We start from the raw sequence: 20,765 nt of genomic DNA on the forward strand, positions 1-20,765 counted from the left end.
ATCCCAACACATAATAGATGCACTTACATGAAGCTTTTTCCCTTAGGTTCTCCTTTCTAGTAGGTGAATTGCGTGGGAAAAGTACAAATTTTCAAATTTTCAGTCAGTTAGTTTCATTGTTTGTGGATTTGCAAATGTTGAGACCAAATAAATTCACAATCCCTGCTCGTACAGAAGATCACCAGAGAAACCCCCTTTGCTTGAACCTGGAGTTGAGCTTATTTTAATTTTGCCAGACAAAGAATTGGTGTTGCAATTAATGGGGTGACTGTATTTTGCAAGCAGTTGTCCAGAGGAAGTGGGCCAAGAAGGAGTAACAGGTCAGTGAAACTCCCTGAAGACTGAACACTTATTATAGTTCTTCTGTCAATTGCATTTTTCCAATAGTTCTGGAACTCTCTTATCTTATATTCTCCACTGTCTGCCCTGGTTTAGGTTTGCCAGGATCGTATGTCGAGAGATGATTTCCATCTCTAGGCAGGGCATTGTTCCAAAATATGGAAAGAAAGGTTCAAAAATGGACCCACATTGTATCAAACCATGATTTATTGAATCATTGTGAACTGAATTCACCACAATTGGATTTGCATAACACTCTAAAGCCATACATCATAGTCTGAAAACTGTAATATCTGGGTACATAAATCACCCTGATCCAGAGCCAAACAAGCCACATTATGGCTTTGTGAGTTGCATGAACTCATCCTGAATAAGGATGTTCCTTATATTGATCAAACATGGACTCTTCCTGGCCAGCTTGCTGCTCTGCATCTTGCCTTCAGCTTCTTGAGCTGCAGGGATTGGAGCATGCTGATGGCATTTTCGTTCAAGGCTCATCCCCAGTAGCTCATGAGGAATAGAAGATGGGAATTGGTATGGAATTCTTAAAGTCAGTTCATCTTGTAGTACACTTTTTCCTTGTTCAGTAGCAAGATGGGGTGACATTTCTTTTCTTGTGCATTTGACTCAGATATGACAAAGCTTAAAAGTTATATATGCACGCAGTCAGGCCTGCATACCAACCTCTTAAATGGGAAGAGGTAAGAGGTGTCCACAGGGTGTAGATAAATGCATAGTACAAGAGCACATCTGACATATCTTTACACACAAACCATACATACGCACACACAAACACATACACAGGCAAGCACACCGTTTTCCAGTTTTAATGGAAAATTTCCTGAATTTTTCCTAGACATTCCACTTGGCTGGCAAACTACTATCTTCTCAGAAAATGTAATTAATTGAGTAAAGGATGGTGGTCATCAATCGCTCATTCTTTCCTGCCAAGATCTGAATGGGTGGTGAAGGGGTTTGGGGAACAACAGCTTTTCCATAGCCATAAGACCCTTCTGGTCAACTTAACATAACTCCCTCCAGATGGTAGAACTGATAGTTTAGGTTGTCGAGTAACTCTAACTTCTAAAGAGTGAATACTACAGGCACCCAATGTAGTGATTTAAAGATTTTGCAGAAGGTCAATATTTAACCGAAGATTGGATTTATCAAAATAGATGGCACTATAATGATTTTAAAATATAGCAGCGCCATGAGTAAAAAAGCTGAATGAAATTATGAATTGGATGGAGCACAAACCTTGATTTTATGAGATGATGGAATAATGAGGTAAGGTGTTGTCTGTTTCAGCAGATTTTCATGTAAGGCTCTAGTTTTACCACTGTACATTAGTTAATTCAGTGGTTTAAAATTAGCTCTACCAATTAATAGGTTCAGTAACTGAAAGCTGTCTTAAAATGTACATTTAAAGGAGTGAGAGAAAATTGACTTTCTCCTTGTTTGTTTTAGTCCGGTGTAATGATTACATTCGTGTGACCCAAGAACAACAAATAACATAATCATATTTTAGCCTAATGTGTATGTTGAACAAATCCAGCCTTCTTAGTTCGTGGTCCAGTCCTGTGTAAATCTACAACTTCTAGTGTTGTGCAAACCCAGTAAATCATGATTAACAAACATGGGTAAGCATACCATGAAAACATGCTGATGTTCTGTCAGGCAAATACAGTCAAATGCGGCCTGTCTGAAGTCAAATTTAGTTAGTGGCTCTGCTGTATTTCAAGAGGTCCTGAGCAAAATGCTTTGTGTTCTTGTGATTCCATTTTTATACCTCCCCAATAGAAGAAACGTTCTGGGAAATGGCAGAATAAAGCTTAAAATGACAAAATATAAAAATGCAACAGTATATATATACTTTTTTTAAAGAAAATAATTTAGAACATAGAATAATATGTGGTGGAGCAGTGGGCTAATGCCCCCTTAAGTAACACCAGCTGCCTGCAATTAGTGCAGGTTCGCATCCCACCAGGCTCAAGGTTGACTCAGCCTTCCATCCTTCCGAGGTAGGTAAAATGAGGACCCAGATTGTTGGGGGCAATTAAGCTGACTTTGTAATAATGCCGCTGGGGGGGGCCGAAAGCCCTAATAAGCAGGCTTATTAGGCTTCATAGAATGAAGGCTATTGCTAAGCACATTGATTTGTGCTTTAAATTGTAAGCCGCCCTGAGTCTTCGGAGAAGGGCGGGATATAAATGGAATTAAAATAAAAATAAAAATAAAATAAATAAAATAAAAAATAAAAAATAAATAAAAAATAAATAAAAAAAATAAAATAAATAAAATAATAGAGCTGGAAGGGACCTTGGAGGACATCTCATCCACCCCCTGCTTGAGCACGAGTTCCTATACCATTTCAGACAAATGGTCATCCAGTGTCTTCTTGCAAGCCTCTATCTTGTGTGATGGAGCACCTACAACTTCTGAAGGCAATCTATTCCATTGGTTGATTGCTCTCACTGCTAGGAAATTTCTCCTTAGTTCTGGGTTGCTTCTCTCCTTGGTTAGTTTCCATCCATTGTTTCTTGTCTTTGTTTTTATCACGGTTTCTTTTTTATACTTCTGCATCAAAACTTGTTTGCATTAACCAGCTTTGTAGATACAAAGCTTTGTATCTGACAGCTAAGGTTAAAAGCAATGTAAGTGGGTGGAATGAACAAGAAAGTGCTTGGATAGAGACCCTGCCCCTTTCAGCAGTTGGCTGAACTTCTCTGAACTTTAAAGCTTAAGTGGGGTCAGGTCTGATTAATACTTGAATGGGAAGCCTCCAGCTGTTGTCAGGTGTTGGGGACAGTGACAAGTTAAAAAAACAACAACCCTCAAATTGCCATACTACTATTAAGAAAACGTCAGGTTTACACTACTTGAGAGTGTGTTTATCTTTATCTGTTTGGGGGGGTGGTGAATCAGCTTTGTTCCTCTTCCTAAATTTTGTTAAAATAGATACGAAGAGGAAGGTGCTTCTGACAGATCCCTACAGGAATTTCTAAGGAAGAAAGATCACTCAACCTTCCATCCTTCCGAGGTAGGTAAAATGAGGACCCAGATTGTTGGGGGCAATTAAGCTGACTTTGTAATAATGCCGCTTGGGGGGTGTGTGTGAAAGCCCTAATAAGCAGGCATATACATAGAATGAAGGCTACTGCTAAGCTTGTAAGCCGCCCTGAGTCTTCGGAGAAGGGCGGGATATAAATGGAATTAAAATAAATAAATAAATAATAAATAAAATTTTAAATAGATCTTTCAGGCTAGGTTTGCACAGCATTCAAGTAGGCCAAAATAAAGCTGATAGTTTGTGGTTTGAAGTGTTGCGGGAATCCGGTCATGGCAAATTGGGTGGATTAGGCCATTGTGTTCATTTTGGTTTATTTCTTTGACTTTGGGTTGATATGTCGTTGTTTTTAAGCATTTAGTTTTGTCCAGCTCTTCCTGACTTTACAGGCAAGTGCTCTCCGTGCTCCCCTGACAAGCGCAACTTCTTTCAATTGTTACATGTTCAATTTTGCATCACATGTTATCAAGCCAGCGTGTTCTTTCCTCAGCCCTTCTTTATTCACTAACCATTCCTAGCATCATTGCCTTCTCCCATTAATTTGTATGCATCACATGGCCAAAGTAAATCAGATGTAGCCTTATGATTTTAGCTTCCAGTGGATGTTTCTGGTTTTCTAATGAAGTGTTATATGAACAAAATATTGGTGTTTTGTAAACTTGGGCTTAGTTTATTACATGAATCTAGCCTTTGAACAGAATGGTTGCTGGAATAGGTGCCGCTGAACATAAAAGCATTTAAAGATAAGAACAAGCATTTTGATTTGATCATAGATCAGGGTAGAGAAGTCAGAACTGGGCTAATTTGCATCTTGTAAGCCAAGGCATTGATGCTGCTCAAGTTTAAAGATAGGTAGCCATTGGATGTCACCTAAGTTTGATCTTCTGAAGTTCACTATATATATAGGCCTGACTCTTGTCCACTGTACCTCCTCTGGATATCATGAATTAGGGGGTAACATTACTTTTCCTATCCTCGCAGATGCCACTCACCTTCACTTATTAAAAAAAATATATCCTCCCAATTGTTGAGGACTGGCTCCAGAACAGCAGAGTCCTCCATTCTTTTTCTCACCTTCTGACCAAATGAACTTGTCAGCAAGAGAAGACAAGAATGTATTGCATCTCTTATGCTTGGTAGACCTTATATTTCCAGTAAATGTTATTTATTCTGTGAGATTTTGGTCTTTTCATACCATACGGCACTAATGTCTGTGTTGGTGGGGGGGGGTCCTGTTATTACTGGACATTATTTATATTACTTGTGCAAAAGCATTTTACTCCTCCTCAAAAATGGGATTTGAATTGAATTTGGCCAGCTGCTTTGATCCAATGGAAAGCATTATCTGCACATGTGCAGAAACAAGTTTTTGCATCCAGGCAAGACCAGGAGGTTATTTTGGTCCAACAGCACATTGAAAGATTCAGTCAGTCAGAACTTCGTTGAATTGAAGGACTCATTTAAAACTCACTCTCTCTCTCTCTCTCTCTCTCTCTCTCTCTCCTTCTCCCTCTCTCCCTCTCCCCCCCTCTCATTTACACACATACAAACATATATATTTCCTCCAGTGATTCTTAAACAGCCACCTTTTTAATAGCAGCATACTAAACAGAGATACAGGATACTTAAAATTTCATCTGCCCACACATTACTCATCAGAATGATTCATCTTTTAGAAAAGTGTAGCTTCTCTTCCCCCCCCTCCAGTAAGGAGTTAGATACTTTCAAAAAATGTAGCATGAGACTTGTCAGGAAGAAAATCAGAGATACTGTATTTGATGAATTGGAGAGGTAGAACAGAACTAAGAACCCGGTGTATTCCAGATGGTTTGGACTATAACTCCTTGTCATTTGCTTCACTGATGGGAAACCTAATGACTGGTGAGGACCAAACCATTCTAGAGGGACTCAGGTTGTCTATTCTTAGACCTTTGCATGCAGAAGTGCTTACATTCAGACACGGGCATCTCCAGATGGAAATATTTCAAAGAGTGGATGAGATGCATCTTCTATGGTCACAAAGTTTGTTGAAGCACAGCAAGCTTTCTATTGGAACTCTGTTGTCAGAGTACACAAGAAATTCTTTGATAGAATTTATGAATACAAGCATCCACTCAGGCACTCATCAACAACTCCTATAAATAGAAAGGAACAGCCAAGCTCCATGAAGGCCAATTCAAACACCTAGAGCTTAGGAGCATGATATGAATATAATGGGTCTCCGCATCTACATTCCTCACAATATAAAGAGATATGTTGATGGCCCTCTTCATGAATCTGTCTAATTTGCTTTTTAATCCACCCATCAATCTTTTTTGTTTGTTTGTTTGTTTCTTTGAAAGCCAGGTTTTCCATTTAGTCATCCAAATTAGCACCTTTATTTTTGAACTGTAGCCCAGTCCTTTGGGGAATTCAGTATAATTGTCTTTTGGCTTGGTAGGTTGACAGAAAACGTCAAACAACTATAATCTTAAGTGGGGTTTTTTTTGCAAGTGTGGAATCACATACAAAAATGTGATATCACATTTTTTCCTAAAGTGGGCTTTGAATCACATGAATATTACCAAAGTACTTTTTTTAAAAATTAAACCTACTCTTATGTTAGAAATTGAATACTATGTGATATCAAAGCAATATATGAAAATGTCTAACTACTCCATAAGTCTGGTCGTCATCCATACATGATGTGGAAGCCAATTGTGGAGTTTAAGTGAGCACTATAAATATAAATAAAAACCTTTTCCTTTGTATCTGCATCCATTCAGCTTCACAGCATGAATCTCAGATTATAACAGAGTTTTCTCCCCAGGCTCATTTATGATTACTGAGGTACATTAAAGATAATGACAAGCCCGTATGGAGAAATGCTTAAGTGCTGAGAGAGTTGGGCCCTGTCATATTTTAGCTCATCCCACTGGATTACTTTTGTGAGAAAAAAAATTGAAGGGGAAGCCAATTATCAACCTTACAGGAGAAGTGTACAGTAGCCCAGAATCAGGAGTCTGGTAGCACTTTTCCAGACAAACAAAAATATGCTTACATTTTTTAATAAAGTTTGTCACTTTGAAATGATGTTACCAGGCTCCTGAGTTGTTGTTGTTGTTTTTGCATAGCTTTTAGAGGAAAAGCAGAATATCAATCTAAGAAATAATATTTAAAACTAGACTCCTGGAAAAAAAAACTATTTGACTTATGAAGGACTCTTACACATTCTTGTCTATGTTTATTAGAGTTTCAGAACCAGAATGCTCTGAAACCACATCAGGTGGCCCTGCATAAGAGAAGCTCATACTAAAAGTTGCCATGCTACATTCTGCTATCAGACTCCTGATTCTGGGCTACTGTACATGGCTCTTCTCCTGTTAAGGTTGATAATTGGCTTCACCTTCAATTTATTTTGTATATTTTTCAATTCATATCAGCCATTAACATGAAACATTGGTAAACATACATGCTGGCTTCAAACCGTACATGAAGTTATGAAGTTAAAATTATTTTTTAAACTAGCTCTAGTATGAGTCCATACATCAAAAGTACTGGATAGCTTATGACATAGATTATCATTATGCACTGGGGTCTTCAGAACGCATTGTCATCATTTAATGTAATAGTTTAGCTGAATACACATTTATTGTTACCTGAATGGTTGCTCTGCAAGTACTGTCCTCTGGAACAATCCCCCCCCTTTATCTATTTTCCATAGACAGTTTGTAAAATTATTAATGTATTTAAAAAAAAATTAAGTACTTGCCATGCAATATAACCTTTAACCTTATATTTTGTGTGAGGTTTATATTAAGAGTTATTTCTTGAATCTGAAAACAAAATATAATGTTATTAATAACATGCAGTAACAGATTAGTGTATGATAACAACACGGTTGGCACCATGTGGCAATTCAATTTAGAGACTATCAGGATCAACATTTCCTAAGGACTGCCCAGAGATCTTAAGCATTTGAACTGGGGCTGAAAAATTTCCCCTTAATAGGAATTCAAGTTTTGAGTTTCAAATGTATCATCCAGAAACAAAGCACACACTGCGAAGTGGCAACGCCTGATGAAAGCAACTATCTGAAGTGGAAGGGCTGAAAATTTACAAATGGCAACTCATAAGCATTCATGGCCTTTTTATGCAATGACCAAATACATGTTAAACGTAATTCTGAAACTTTGCCCAGATACATATTCAAATTGGCTTAGTTTGGTCCATTTCCATTACTGCTTTTCTTTGTCATGGACTTGAAACTCACCATTGAGGAAGTAACCTGCTAAATAAAGGTAGGCAGAAGTATCTTTGCAGATTATTCATGATGTTTCAGGTTGAGTAAAAATTAATTCTGTTCTAACTTGGCAAACAAGAAGATTCTAGGGTTTCATGTATATTAATTGAAACACTCGATTATTAAGTTCATTTTGGAGACCTTTGTATGCACAGTGCATAAAATTCTAATGGATTCCTCTCCCAGCTTCCTGCTGGATTCGCATGCTCATCTCAGGAATATAAGCTTCACTAAGTACAATTACCATACAATTGCATTGCAGCCTGATTTGCTGTCCTGAAATCCATCTTATTTAAAATCTGTTTCCTTGTATTTATGCAAGAATAACCCGTTCTGTTGCTAATAAATAAAAATTAGGGTGGAGATATATAAAAGGGACGTGGTGGCTCAGTGGGTTAGGATGCTGAGCTTGTCGATCAGAAGGTTGGCAGTTTGGCGGGTCGAATCCCAAGTGCCGCGTAACAGAGTGAGCGCCTGTTACTCATCCCAGCTTCTGCCAACCTAGCAGTTCGAAAGCACGTAAAAATGCAAGTAGAAAAATAGGGACCACTACGGTGGGAAGGTAACAGCGTTCCGTGCGCCTTTGGCGTCTAGTCATGCCGGCCACATGACCATGGAGACGTCCTCGGACAAGCGCTGGCTCTTCAGCTTTGAAACGGAGATGAGCACCGGCCCCTAGAGTTGGAAACGACTAGCACGCATGTGTGGGGGAACCTTTACTTTTACCTTTTATATAAAAGGAGTAGGCGAGGTTGGAAGGGGTCAACTCAGGTAGAAATGTCACTTGTATAGGAGACAGGAATCAAACAGAGTTTGCAGAATGCCAACAGAAACCCAGAGTTGTCAGGAAGAAGATGCAGTTTTAGTTCTCATCTCTCAGTAGGACTCCTTGCCTTTTCCGAGAGATGTATGGATGTATTTGATTTGCCAACAGGGATGATGGTCTGTCCTCTAGATCAGGGCTAGGCAACCTTGGCTCTTTTATGACTTGTGGACTTCCTTGAGCCAGCCATTCTGGGAGTTGAAGTCCATGAGTCATAAAAGAGCCAAGGTTCCCTAGCCCTGCTCTAGATATATCTGGTTGCACCAGGAGGAAGTCAATAGCAAGTAGTCTCTAACTCTTTGAGAGCATTTTTTTTTTGGAATACTGAGAGCATTTTCTATCATGGTAACATGTGGCTTAGGTTTCCAGAATATAATTGAGTGGATATTTGTGGTATGTTTGCCTTCCTAAAGATGGCGTTGTGCATGTATCAGCCATTAGGCTATTTTCACGCCTGAATGGAGGAAAATGGCAAAGATAAGTAGGTGCCTGAAATATGAATGAGAATGCTCTCATGCACAACTATACACATAAATGGACATTCTGCTTGGCTATTTACTAATTGGACCACTAGCGGCATGCTTTGGATGGATGGATGAAGTTATTCACTCACTCTGACTTTGTAAACATGCTCCCATAAAAAGCATGGTGTTTAAAGTGACACGGGTTATTTGTTTCCCCTAAAAGTTTTCTGGGGGCTTTTATGTAAGAATGCATGAATGAGCCCCTCTCCAATTCTGCATCTCTATCCATCAAAACTAACTCACATTAATGACTTTGTTTATAAGCCATCTACACTCACTAAAGCCACGCAGATAAACTGTCCATGGCTTCATGGCTGCAGGCTATTTTATTTGGTTTCTTTTTTTTTTAAATACCAGGAGGCATTTTGCCTTTTGTTTATACCTTTTACTTGGAATTTTAAAATTCTTCTTCAAGATATATTAATTGTGAGTGTTATTGTGCATAACGCTTAAAGCCTCATCAGTGCCACTTTCTTAACATGTTGGACTGCAGGCTCCATCACTTCCTATTATTTTTCAGCCAGCAGTTATATAGCTTAGTGAGAGGCATTTCCCTGCAGTGGGGAAAGATAACACAGCCCTCGTCCAGAATGTAACATCAAAGCAATCTTAAAAACTCCCATCTTTTTGACACTTGGCTTGCTTTATGTCTGTGGGGAAAAAAAGATTCTCCTTAATCTGATTGAGAAGTTATTAAGTTGTCAGGGTCTTCTTAGCCTAGGGGTGGACCACCTTTTTATAGCTGAAGCTGTGCTTTCAATGTTATTTGTGTTTCATTTGGACACTGAAGCCTTTGGGAAGCATTATATTGATATGACAACAGTAGAAGTGGGACAGCAGTAGAATTGTAGTCTCTTCTGTTCTTTTTGGGGGGTTGGAAAGATTAATAAAGTAGGATACTAAATATAGACTGTAACAGACAATCATAGCCTAAATATAGGGGGAATCTGTAGTCTATGGAACTTGGGTTGTCCACTCCATTCCATATATTTCAAAACCTCTTTCTCCCATCTTACCATAGTGATTTAATGATTGTTTTCCTCCATTGTTGGAAAGATTAATAAAGTAGGATACTAAATATAGACTGTAACAGACAATCATAGCCTAAACATAGGGGGAATCTGTAGTCTATGGAACTTGGGTTGTCCACTCCATTCCATATATTTCAAAACCTCTTTCTCCCATCTTACCATAGTGATTTAATGATTGTTTTCCTCCATTGTTCTTCTTTTTTCTGTTGTTCTCCTTAAACTTTTTAAAAATGAAGATGCTTACTGTGAACAGTAACTCCTGCACAGTAGGAAGACAATACCTTCATCTCCACCATACTGGTATCTTGAAGGGATATAGAGAAATCAATTGGACAATATTATTGTTAAAAGCAGTTGAAGGAGCTCAATTATGGTACCAAAGATAAGGCCAGGAGCTAATTGTGGGTACTAACCAGGAGCAAATTTATCTTGGAAGCTAAAGAAGAAGATAAAAGCCAAGTCATTCCCACAATATGATCTTGAGCATATAACCACCATTTTCAAGGAAAACATCAGGAATTGTTTTGCAGTCCTGAACCTCATTGATTGAGAATCTTATAAACTGTGGAATAAAATAAATATGAAAAAAAAGACTGTCAAAGGTGAAGAAACCAAGCTGGATGTCAGAACTGTGGAAACTGCCATGAGGAAAGAGAAGCCAAAGTCAAGAAAGACAAAAAAATTAAGGAAGGAGCTTAATAAAGAACATCAGAGAACTTTTATAAGAGACAAGAAACAGCATTACAATAACTTCTGTAAATATATGGAAGATGGAAGCACACATGGAAAAAAAGAAGGGAAGTCTTTCATCTCTGAACTCAAAAGGGGCTTCCAATTTCAAGGTGTTACGTTAAACAATGCCATTTGTTCCACATAGTCAGAGTGGCCTTCTCATTGCTCAGCTTCTGGGAAGCCAAATAGGTCCTCTTACTTACAAGGAAGAGACTCTGTGATAAGGAACTACAGCACAATATCATCTGAAGAGAGTTAATTTGCTGCTACCATGCTAAAAGCAAGGATTTGAAGAGTTGTCACTGGCTGAGAAACACAGGTGACACCTCCATCATTAGACCACTTTTTTGGTCATCACTGTATAGTGTAGAGCAGGGGTCTTCAAACTGGGCCCTTTTATGACTTGTGGACTTCAACGCCCAGAATTCCTCAGCCAGGCTGGCTGAGGAATTCTGGGAGTTGAAGTCCACAAGTCATAAAAGGGCCCAGTTCGAATACCTCTGGTATAGAGGCTGCTTGTAGATGAATTATGATTTTTTTCTTTAATATTTTGAAAGGAATATTAGATTTTGGAGGTTTGAGTGCTTTGCATCTTTTTAGATAAAAGCTGAAATTATTTTTAGGGCTGATGGATACTGCATTTCTCACATCTCTTTTTAAGTCAATTTATTTTCACATTCATTTGTGGGGTTTTTTTTAAAGTCTGCCTGATTTTTTTAATGAATCTTGCATCCATATATGTGAGCTGTATGTGCTGAAATATATTATTTTTCCAAACATATTTATCAATTTTCATGCACATTTAGTCTAGTTTGTCCAATCTAAAGTTTGGGGTACATTTTTTTCCATTTTTATGTGATATTTATATTTCTGTGTAACTTTGTTTTGCTTTTTTCAGAAGATCTCTTTTCAAAATTCAGGAAAATATAACTACTTGAACAATTACATTTTCAGGCAGCAATTTTCACCAACTGGCCTTCTAACCTTTGAAAAAGATCATTTTGGGGATTTAAGCACATACATTTCTGAGCATACATTATTTGGGGGGGGATTAGAAAATATTTACAAATTACTAAATACAAATAATTCCTCATCAGGAAGACAAAAGAGTCTTATCCTAGCTGACCCTATTTAGAATTATTGATTTCCTAAGGTCCTGAAATTATAGGAATTGAAGTCTGGCATATGTGCCAAAGGTGCTTTTTCAAAAGGCAACTAGACTTTGTTTTTGCTTGAAGATATTTGGGACAACCATGACCTGGATGACCGAGAATCTCCATAGACATCTGGAATATGTAGAGGACGCTACAGTAGGTGGAAACATAGCTTACACACAAGTGCTTTGCATCAATTTTAAATATAGTGACCTTCAATGACACCTGTTCACATATAAGTCATCTGTACCTGATAAATCAAGTACAGAGAGTCCTCAACTTAGAAAGATTTGTTTAGTGACCATTTAGAGTTACAAAAGTATTTTAAAAAGTGAGTTGTGACTGGTCCTCAGACTTATGATTGTTGCAGCATCCCCACAGTCATGTTATCAAAAACTGAGCAAGTGGTGTGTATTTGTGACAGCAGGAGTGTTCTGAAATCACACCAGTGCCATTCCCCAGCCAGCTTCCAACAAGGAAAGCCAATCAGGGAAGCCAGATTTACTTAACAACCACACGATTCACTTAAGAAATGCAGTGATTTGCTTAATAACTGTGGCAAAAAGGTTGTAAAACTCAGGCGTGACTTCCTTAACAACTGTCTTGGTTAGCAATGGAAATGCTGGTCCCAACTGTGGTCATAAATTGAGGATTACCTGTAGTGTAGTTCATGCATGCAACTAGTTTAGTGTACGGTTTCTTGTAAATAGCTTAGATATCACATGGTTCATGTTAGGGTAAGGATCATCTTCGGTTTAGGCTTTCAGTACAAGCACTGATGTGATTTGGTGATGGGGATGGGTGATTTAGTGCGTTTGATCTTGTTTTAACAATGTAAGTTAGGCTGGAATATTAGTGAAAAATAAAGTATCAGGAGCCTCACTTATCAGATACAATTTCTCTCTGTTTGAACACTAGCAGGGTCAGCATAAAAAAATTGATGCCACCCAGACTTGCTTGCAGAGTGATGTGTAAATTCATGTGGATTGAACTGAAATGTAATTCCGGTCTGTTAGCGCTTGATCTGCCACCCTTTTTATAGATGCTGTGGTCATCAAAAGAACCCAAAATTGGGGGTGGGGGAGGGGGGGGGAGAAATGCAATTGGCCCCAGGGAAAAGAGGAAAGTGGAAGAGTAAGAATGTAACAGATTTCAGTGGAAAAACAAGGATCCTGTGTTGCTTTAAAGGCAAACGAATTTATTATAGCGGGAAGTTTTGTGGATAGCTATTTAGGTCATTAGTTAAAGGCTGCAATATGTTAAGGAGAAAACTATTTATTAATCTTTCAGATACCCCAACTTTCTTCCCTTTTTAAAATAATAATAATAATAATAATAATAATAATAATAATAATAATAATAATAATAATAATAATAATAATGCCATACAAATCTTCACAGCTTTCTTTCTGGGGAGGGAAAAATAATGGAAACCTCTTCTGAAAGTGACCGGTTGTCAAACCACATGTAATGCTTACCTGGGAGTAAGCCGTACTGAGCAAGAAAGGCTACGATCGGGTTTTGCACCCACAGCCGTCCATCAATCTTCCCTTTTCCGCTCGTGCGAGCCTGGGTTTTCCTTTTTTTTTTTTTTTGACCTTGAATCCAGCTGGAGGCGCAGCACCCGCTTCCCTCTTACTTCCTTCTAGCAACGACCCTCTCCCGTGCCGTCTCCACGGCTTTCAAGGGCCTTTTGTAATTGGACTGCTTCCTGGTCACGCCGGCTACAGCTCCCTCCCTATCGCCTCCCGCACCTTGCTACAGCCTCTTCGGATCGCTTCCTTCCCGTCATGCAAGAACAGAGGTACCTCGGGAGCCTTTGGGAGGCTGCATCAGCTGACCGGGTCTGCAGCAGAGTCAGGATGACAACCCGATTGCAGTATTTTGATTGGGGGGGGGGGAAGAGAGAGAGAGAGAAGGTCTGCGGCGAGGAGAGTTCCACTGAAGGACGGGGAAACTCCCCGCCCAACTCAGAAGCACCCACCGTTTTTGTTTTGTTTTTTTCCAACCAGCTTTTCCCCCACCCCGTTTGGGAGAGGGGGGGGAACTTTCTTTTTTTTTTCTTTTTTTCTTTTGTTTCTCCTGCCTCCCTTCTTTTCTGAGCCAGGCGTTCTCCCGTCCTGGTTTACTTTGTTTTTTGTTGTTGTTGTTGTTTTTTTTTTTGACACGCCCCGCGAAAGACTGCGTCTCGACAGCTTTGACAAACCTCAACTAACAGCCATACTGTACCGTTAACCTTCAGACGCCCCTTTGGGGAAGGAACGTGGGGATGGGAGGGGCGAGGCAAAGCGCGCTGCGAAATCGATACACCATCAGCAACAGCTCAAGGGGGATCCTTCCGTAATGCATCAGAAGGCCCTCCAGGCTTTCTATATCCACCTCCGGCTTTTTTTTCCCCCCCTTCTTCTTTTCTCATCCTAGCTTTCTTTTCCGTGCCAGATGTTTAGACTCCTGAGAATATAACGCAGAGTAATCACGCGCGGCTTCAGAGAGGCTTTGCACAAAAACTGCTGACTTGGCTCCCCCTACCCTCCTTCCCCCACCCCAACCCCCACTTCTAGTCCCGCAAGCTATTAAAGAAAATAGAAGATGTGTTCCTCTCAGCAAATGATCTATTCTCGCCTTTCAATCCTGCCCTGTTAAAACAAGTTTTTTTTAAAAAATATATATATATATATAAAATAAAAATAAAGAGTTCAGGTTATAGCTTACACTAGGTTCCCCGCAACCGATCCCCCTTACCCCCGACTGTAGGTATGAGAAAGGCAGACTCCTGCGGCAAGAGGAGTTGCTGTAAGCTTTTGCAACCCCTTTCCATGGGATGGTGGAGTGGCGCAAGTGTGTGTCTGGGTGGGGGGGGGGCGGGGTGGAGGCGTCGGCGAATGCTATGCGAGAAATGCCGATCCAGCAGCCTCGGTAGAGCGGGAGGAGGAGGAGGAGGAGGAGGAAGAAGAGGAGGAGGAGGAAAGAGCCGTCGTTGTGTGTAAGGAGGGAATAGTGTCAGTGGGATGGTCCGGAAATCCCGTGATAAAAAGAGGGAGTAGTGAAAGTAAAGGCACTGTGGGCTCGTTCGTTCTCCACTACTGGCTCACCCAGTCGCGCCCGAACCCTATTGGAAGGAGAGAACTTCTTACGTCCGCTCCTGTATCCTTCAAACAGAGGCTTTCGCTTCTGAGGCACACATGGAATCGGCTACAGCGGGTGCTTGATCTGCTGAGAAAAGAGGAAAAGCAGTTTTTTTTTTTTTGCCTTAGCTGCGACTTAAAGGGAACGCAGAACTGCTGGAGCGCAGCCACCGAGAAAGGTACCCCCTCTCCACACATCCCAAACCCCATCTTTAAAAAGGACGGTGCTGTCCAGGGTGCTGATGCTTTCATATTATTCCGTAGGGTATCTTTAGTAGGGCTGTAGGCTGGTACCGCCCGGACGCGAGGAAGTGTCCTTGGTGCTGATCACTCTCTTTCTTCTCCTTCAAATACCCTGTTGTTCAGAGCAGCCCCCACGAAGTCGGAATTTCCCCTCTCTCGCTGTACAGTGGTGGTGGTTTGCACGACTTTATGATGGCACAAATTGGTAGCTGGCTGTGCAGAAGAATTGGGAAAGTACTGTGATGGTTCTATGGGACAGTGATTGAGTGTATGTAGCGCACATGAAAGCCTCTCCAAAGTGGAGCTGCAGGCACTGGCAGTGGGCTTCCCATGACACTCTCTGATGATACATTATTATTTTAATGCTTTAAGCAAAAAGACACCTTCTACCCCAATTGTTATTTGCAATGGTGATGGTGATGTATGTAGTGTCACTACAACCTTGTTGGAATTTGAAACATGTACCTCTTTGGTGCAGGAACTGACCCACCCCACCACTAATGTATAATTCTTCAGTCACAGAAGTTTTCAGCTACAAAATGGTTAATTGGTGCAGCACTATATTTCCTCTTTATAGAATCTCACTAGGTCCTATTTCCTTTCTTCTTTGGGAAAATGCATCTAATTAGGTCTTTTCAGTTGCATTCTTTTAAAGTTTGCTTTAAACATTTTTGTTTTGCTTTGGAATAATTTGTAGTATGTTTTATTATCTCTGCAGAATCATGGAATTAGGGATATCATTGGCTAAATTTCGTATTCCTTTTTTATAGCCTTATCTACTTTTGGAGTTTTGTGCATGAAAATTCATAATCATATTGATTTGCAAGTTCGCTGCCTTAACTTTGTTGCTACAATCTGAAATTCTGTGCCACAATGACTATAATCAAATCCATTGTGCTAGTCCAAAGAAAACTTCTGCACGATGTATAAAGATATGTATGAAAATCTTTGTGTTTTGGAGGAGAGAGATGATTAGTCTAGCTTTAATTCTCCCTCGCATTTGTGATAGTGATGGAGAGTTTCAAATAATGTCATATTTTAACATGTATTTGGTGTTTAACTAGTTTGACTAGAGTGATTTTTCTAGAGAGTGATGCAGATGAGGCTGGCCATTGGAAGCTACTAGCAGAGAAGGCTGCTGCTGAGAATTCCAAAAGCATCAGCACTTCAACCTTCAAATGCCCCCCAGCACTGCCTCTGTTTTGAAGAGCTATCCCTTCCCCACTTCTGGGCATTTTCTCAAGCAACCCCTAAGGATGACTGAAGTTTGTGTCAGATAGGAAAGAACTAAATCCTATGATTTTTGCATTGAACTTTAGAGCAACTTATAATAGTGCAATCTAAAAAAATGGAAAAAAGAAGTCAGGAAAATCCCATGAAATAGTCAGTTTGGAAAATTGATTAAGATAAAGAAAATGCCTATGTTCATCTGGCTTTTTTTTAAAAAAAAAACACAACTAAATTCTACTGGGATTTATTTTACTTTATTACAAAGAGTAAATGGTACCTAAATTCCATTTTTACTCCCTATAAATTCAGGCTATCCCATGATAATATAGCGGCACAACATTATACCATTTATCAGCCTTCCTAAAGTGCATTTCACAGATTATGTTATATGTTCTAACTATCCAAAGCCTGAGCAAGTAACTTTGGTGTGAGACATGCTGTGTGCATTTTCTGTATGCATATACACCAAGGCTTTTCAACCTAGCAGATTTCTTAAAAGACAAGTAGATCCATTGCAGTAGGAACTAAGAGAAGAGAGCTCTAGCCACCCTAATGCTTTTCCCACCTTGCTTTGTGAATTCAGCTGCAGGATAAACCTCAGGAATTTGTGTCCACCTGACTTGCATGTGAGACCTGCTCTGGTGGGAAGGAATCTAAAGCCATCACCATGGAATTTGTAATGAAACAAGCTTTAGGAGGTAAGAATTAAATTGTGCTATTAAGTAATTGCTTAATGGGTCAAAGGGATTGTAAACTGTCAACATGATATATATGACAAAAGCCAGTTGATGTGGTGGCTGCTGTTGCGCATGACCTGAATTCATGACTTTTCCTCTGCAGTGAAGTTCACATAGTGAACAATGCAGATTCCCTATTGACAGTTTTGGTGAAAAGAACCTCAGCCTGCATCACCAAACTACTAAGTGGAATATACGATCAATTTACATTCCCCCTTTACATTCCTCTCTCCCAATATATTGTGTAAACTTTAAAAATTCCATGGATCATTTATGTTTTAGGTGAAGCATTATTGCATTATTGAATCTTCAATCCAGTAGGTGGCAGTAGTGAGAACTCTGTCAAGCCTATGAACACATCTGAATGATTTACCCTGAATGCAGAAATATATATATTTCTTCTACTATGGGTTCACCAGTGATTCCTCCAAATGAATCAAATAACTCTACATTTTATTATAGGAGAGGGGGGGAAATGCAGTGTAAGATTGAACATTTTAAATAAGTTAAACAACTGCTTTCCTTCAAGGAACAGGTTATCAGCAAACCTAATTTTACAAAGAACTAAAGGGCTCTGGCTTGGCACACATTTTTAGCTCACCCAACAAGTTCAAAATTTCTCCAGGTTCTTAAGGAAAATTCATATCAGTCAAACTGCTTTTGAGTTGGTTAGCTAGCTGCAATATCCGGAATTTTGATAACAGGGATGTATTGACATGGAACACTGCAGTAAGAAATCTCATGCAGCTTGTTAATGATAGTTTTTGGGAATTGTTTAGGTCAGCGTCTAATCTTTTAATGGTTGTCCTATTGCATCTGTGGTCATGGGAAAAAGAAGGTATCCAGAGACTGAATAAGAAAATGCAGTTGAGAAAACTGTTGGATGACATTGCTGTTTTGAGTGTCTTCACGGTAGACTCTTTTTCCTTCAGCCTCATCCAGGACATTATATAGAGCATATTTTAAAATGCTCCTCCATTGATCGGCATTTCCAAATCCCATTAAACCTTGAGTGGAAAGACTCAAGTCAGTTTTTCAGATGGTTTGCAAGTCATGTTGGGTTTGATTTTGTTCCACCTCAAGATTTATGCCGTTAAGGGTAGGACTGTTGTTTATGTTATGCTGTCTGAATGCAATTTGCAATGTAAACACATTAAGAAGCTATTTACTTCATCAGCCTCATTTGTATTCAACTTAAATTTGCCGTATGTACAAGGAAAACAAGGATTTTTTTAAAAAAAATGCAAGTGATTTAAATGAACAGTGAGCTCCCCCCCCCAAAATGTAAAAGAACAATATTTATTTTCCATTTTGTTTGACCGCAGTTAGGTGCAGAAATCTCATTTCACTCAAATTCCTTTTAAAGAACCTCATTCTGGGAATGGAAGTGCATAACATGATTCAGCTTTTTATGGGTAGAGCTACATCCATAGGAAAGGACTAACAATGGACCCAGGAGGCTCTTTTCTCTGCATGGCTCCCCATCAACATAAATATTTCATTGAATCTGATCATTGCAGAGATAAGCAGGCATACCAGAAATCAGTCTCCTGTTTGGTATCTTGGCCGGAGAATTAGCAAGGTAGTAAGGAAGTGGGTCCATTAAACCCTATTCTTTTTTACTGGAAAATGCCAATAATGATTTTTTTTGGGGGGGGGGACGACAGGTTGTTCCCTTTTATTCTGTTGGAGTGCAAACATAGCAATTGCATCACTGAACATGGCAACCTTTCAAATTTTACGCTGACATTATGTTCACTGCTGAAATTTCAAGTACACCTATTGAGAAGACTGCTAAGATTTTTTTTTTAAATTTTTTTTAAAAAGGGATAAACCTCCAAATAAAAATGTTTTCTGATGCTGGATTTTCACAATCCCATCGTAGATCTATTTAGACCAGGAATGGATCCCTCCTGTTCCATAGCATCCCAAATAGAGGAATTTTGACAGATGAGTCTCCATTCTTGAACACATGCAGTGAAAGAGAGTCTACCACCTCCTAGGTTACTCTTGCTCTCACATGAGGATTTTCTTTCTTGACGTTCAAAAAGAATGCGTCTTCCTAGAATGAAAAATGGGTTAATTGTGGTTATGGAATCAAGTTCTTCCTGGGTACAATAACTTGAAGAACATAAGCACACATTCAATGGACAGGATAGGAAAACTACATTGGAAATTATAGAACTCTTCTAACTAGTAGTGCTAGCCTAAAAGGGAATAAGATAATACTGGAATAATAGAGAAGAGGAACTTATGTCCTCCAGGTGTGTCACTTAACTATATGCACCAGCATTTTTAATTAATACTAACTGGAATTTCTGGGAACTACAATTTAATCTCTCCTGAAGCCACACAGATCCCTTGCACTTCGTTAAGGAAGACTGATAAAGTATTCTGCTTGAAAAGAAGCCTGTTCCAGGAATAGAATTTATTTTTTAAAAAATCAGAATAGAATAGAGCTGAAAGGGACCTTGGAGGTCTTCTAGTCCAGCCCCCTGCTCAAGCAGGACAACCTATACCATCTCATACCAGTGATTGTCTAGTCTCTTCTTTAAAATCTCCAGTGATTCTGGAGGCAAGCTGTTCCACTGGTTAATTGTTCTCACTGTCAGAAAGTTTCTCCTTAATTCCAGGTTGCTTCTTTCTTTGATTGGTTTCCAACCATTGTTTGTTGTTCTGCCCTCTGGTGCTTTGGAGAATAATGTGACCCTCTCTTCTTTGTGGCAGCCCCTTAAATACTGAAATACTGCTATCATGTCTCCCCTATTTCTTCTTTTCTTTAGACTAGCCAAATCCAAGTATAGTAAATCCGTCAAACTTTTGCATGTCCAGCAGTATCTGCTGTGGGCGGGAAGGGGACAAACAAGGAGGGACAAGGATGACAAAAACAATGTCAAAGCACTGCTCCTTTTATTACATACATTGTGACTGTGTATTCACATACAAAGGGGTGGAGCTTGTGTTATGATAAAAAAACATAATATTGTTTTCATCATTGTGATAAAATCACTGAAGATATTCATAGCATGTCCTTCTTGATATATTGTGCCTTGATTTTATTATTTGACACCTATAAATTTATATCTATTCATTGGTGCTGAAGATTGCTTTTAAAATTATTCATTACTGTATTTCGTTTTTCATAACATTTTCTTCTATGCACTCTTCTGCATAATTATATCCAACAACTCAGGGGTTTTTTTTAAGGCCTTTTGGTCTTTTTGTGATTTTTCTTCTGAAGCTAACAGCCTTGCATGGATTTCACTAGGAAATTTAGATTGTAAGAGATATATTTTTTATATTGGGTTGAGTTAATTATTTACAGTATACTTGGAGTAACCACCTTGAACTCAATAAATCTTGAAATAAATATATTCTAATCATGATTGAATCCAACCCACTACTTTATCCTGAAGCCAGTGACATTTTATTTATTTTTTTATTTTAATTCCATTTATATCCCGCCCTTCTCCGAAGA

At 39.1% G+C, this 20,765-nt stretch overlaps 1 protein-coding gene across 1 annotated transcript in view; it reads left to right on the forward strand.

The window, feature by feature from the left end:
• Positions 1 to 17,217: 17,217 nt before the first annotated feature.
• Positions 17,218 to 20,765, forward strand: part of CPLX1 (complexin 1) — a gene marked incomplete at both ends in the record, with an annotated part of 161,766 nt that continues 158,218 nt past the window's right edge. The window contains one exon of the mRNA XM_083353765.1: positions 17,218 to 17,248. Coding sequence (XP_083209891.1) covers positions 17,218 to 17,248 — 31 coding nt within the window. The remainder of the gene's footprint in view (positions 17,249 to 20,765) is intronic.

The sequence above is a fragment of the Vipera ursinii genome (assembly GCF_947247035.1).
Source record: "Vipera ursinii genome assembly, chromosome: 2".
NCBI lineage: Eukaryota > Metazoa > Chordata > Lepidosauria > Squamata > Viperidae > Vipera > Vipera ursinii.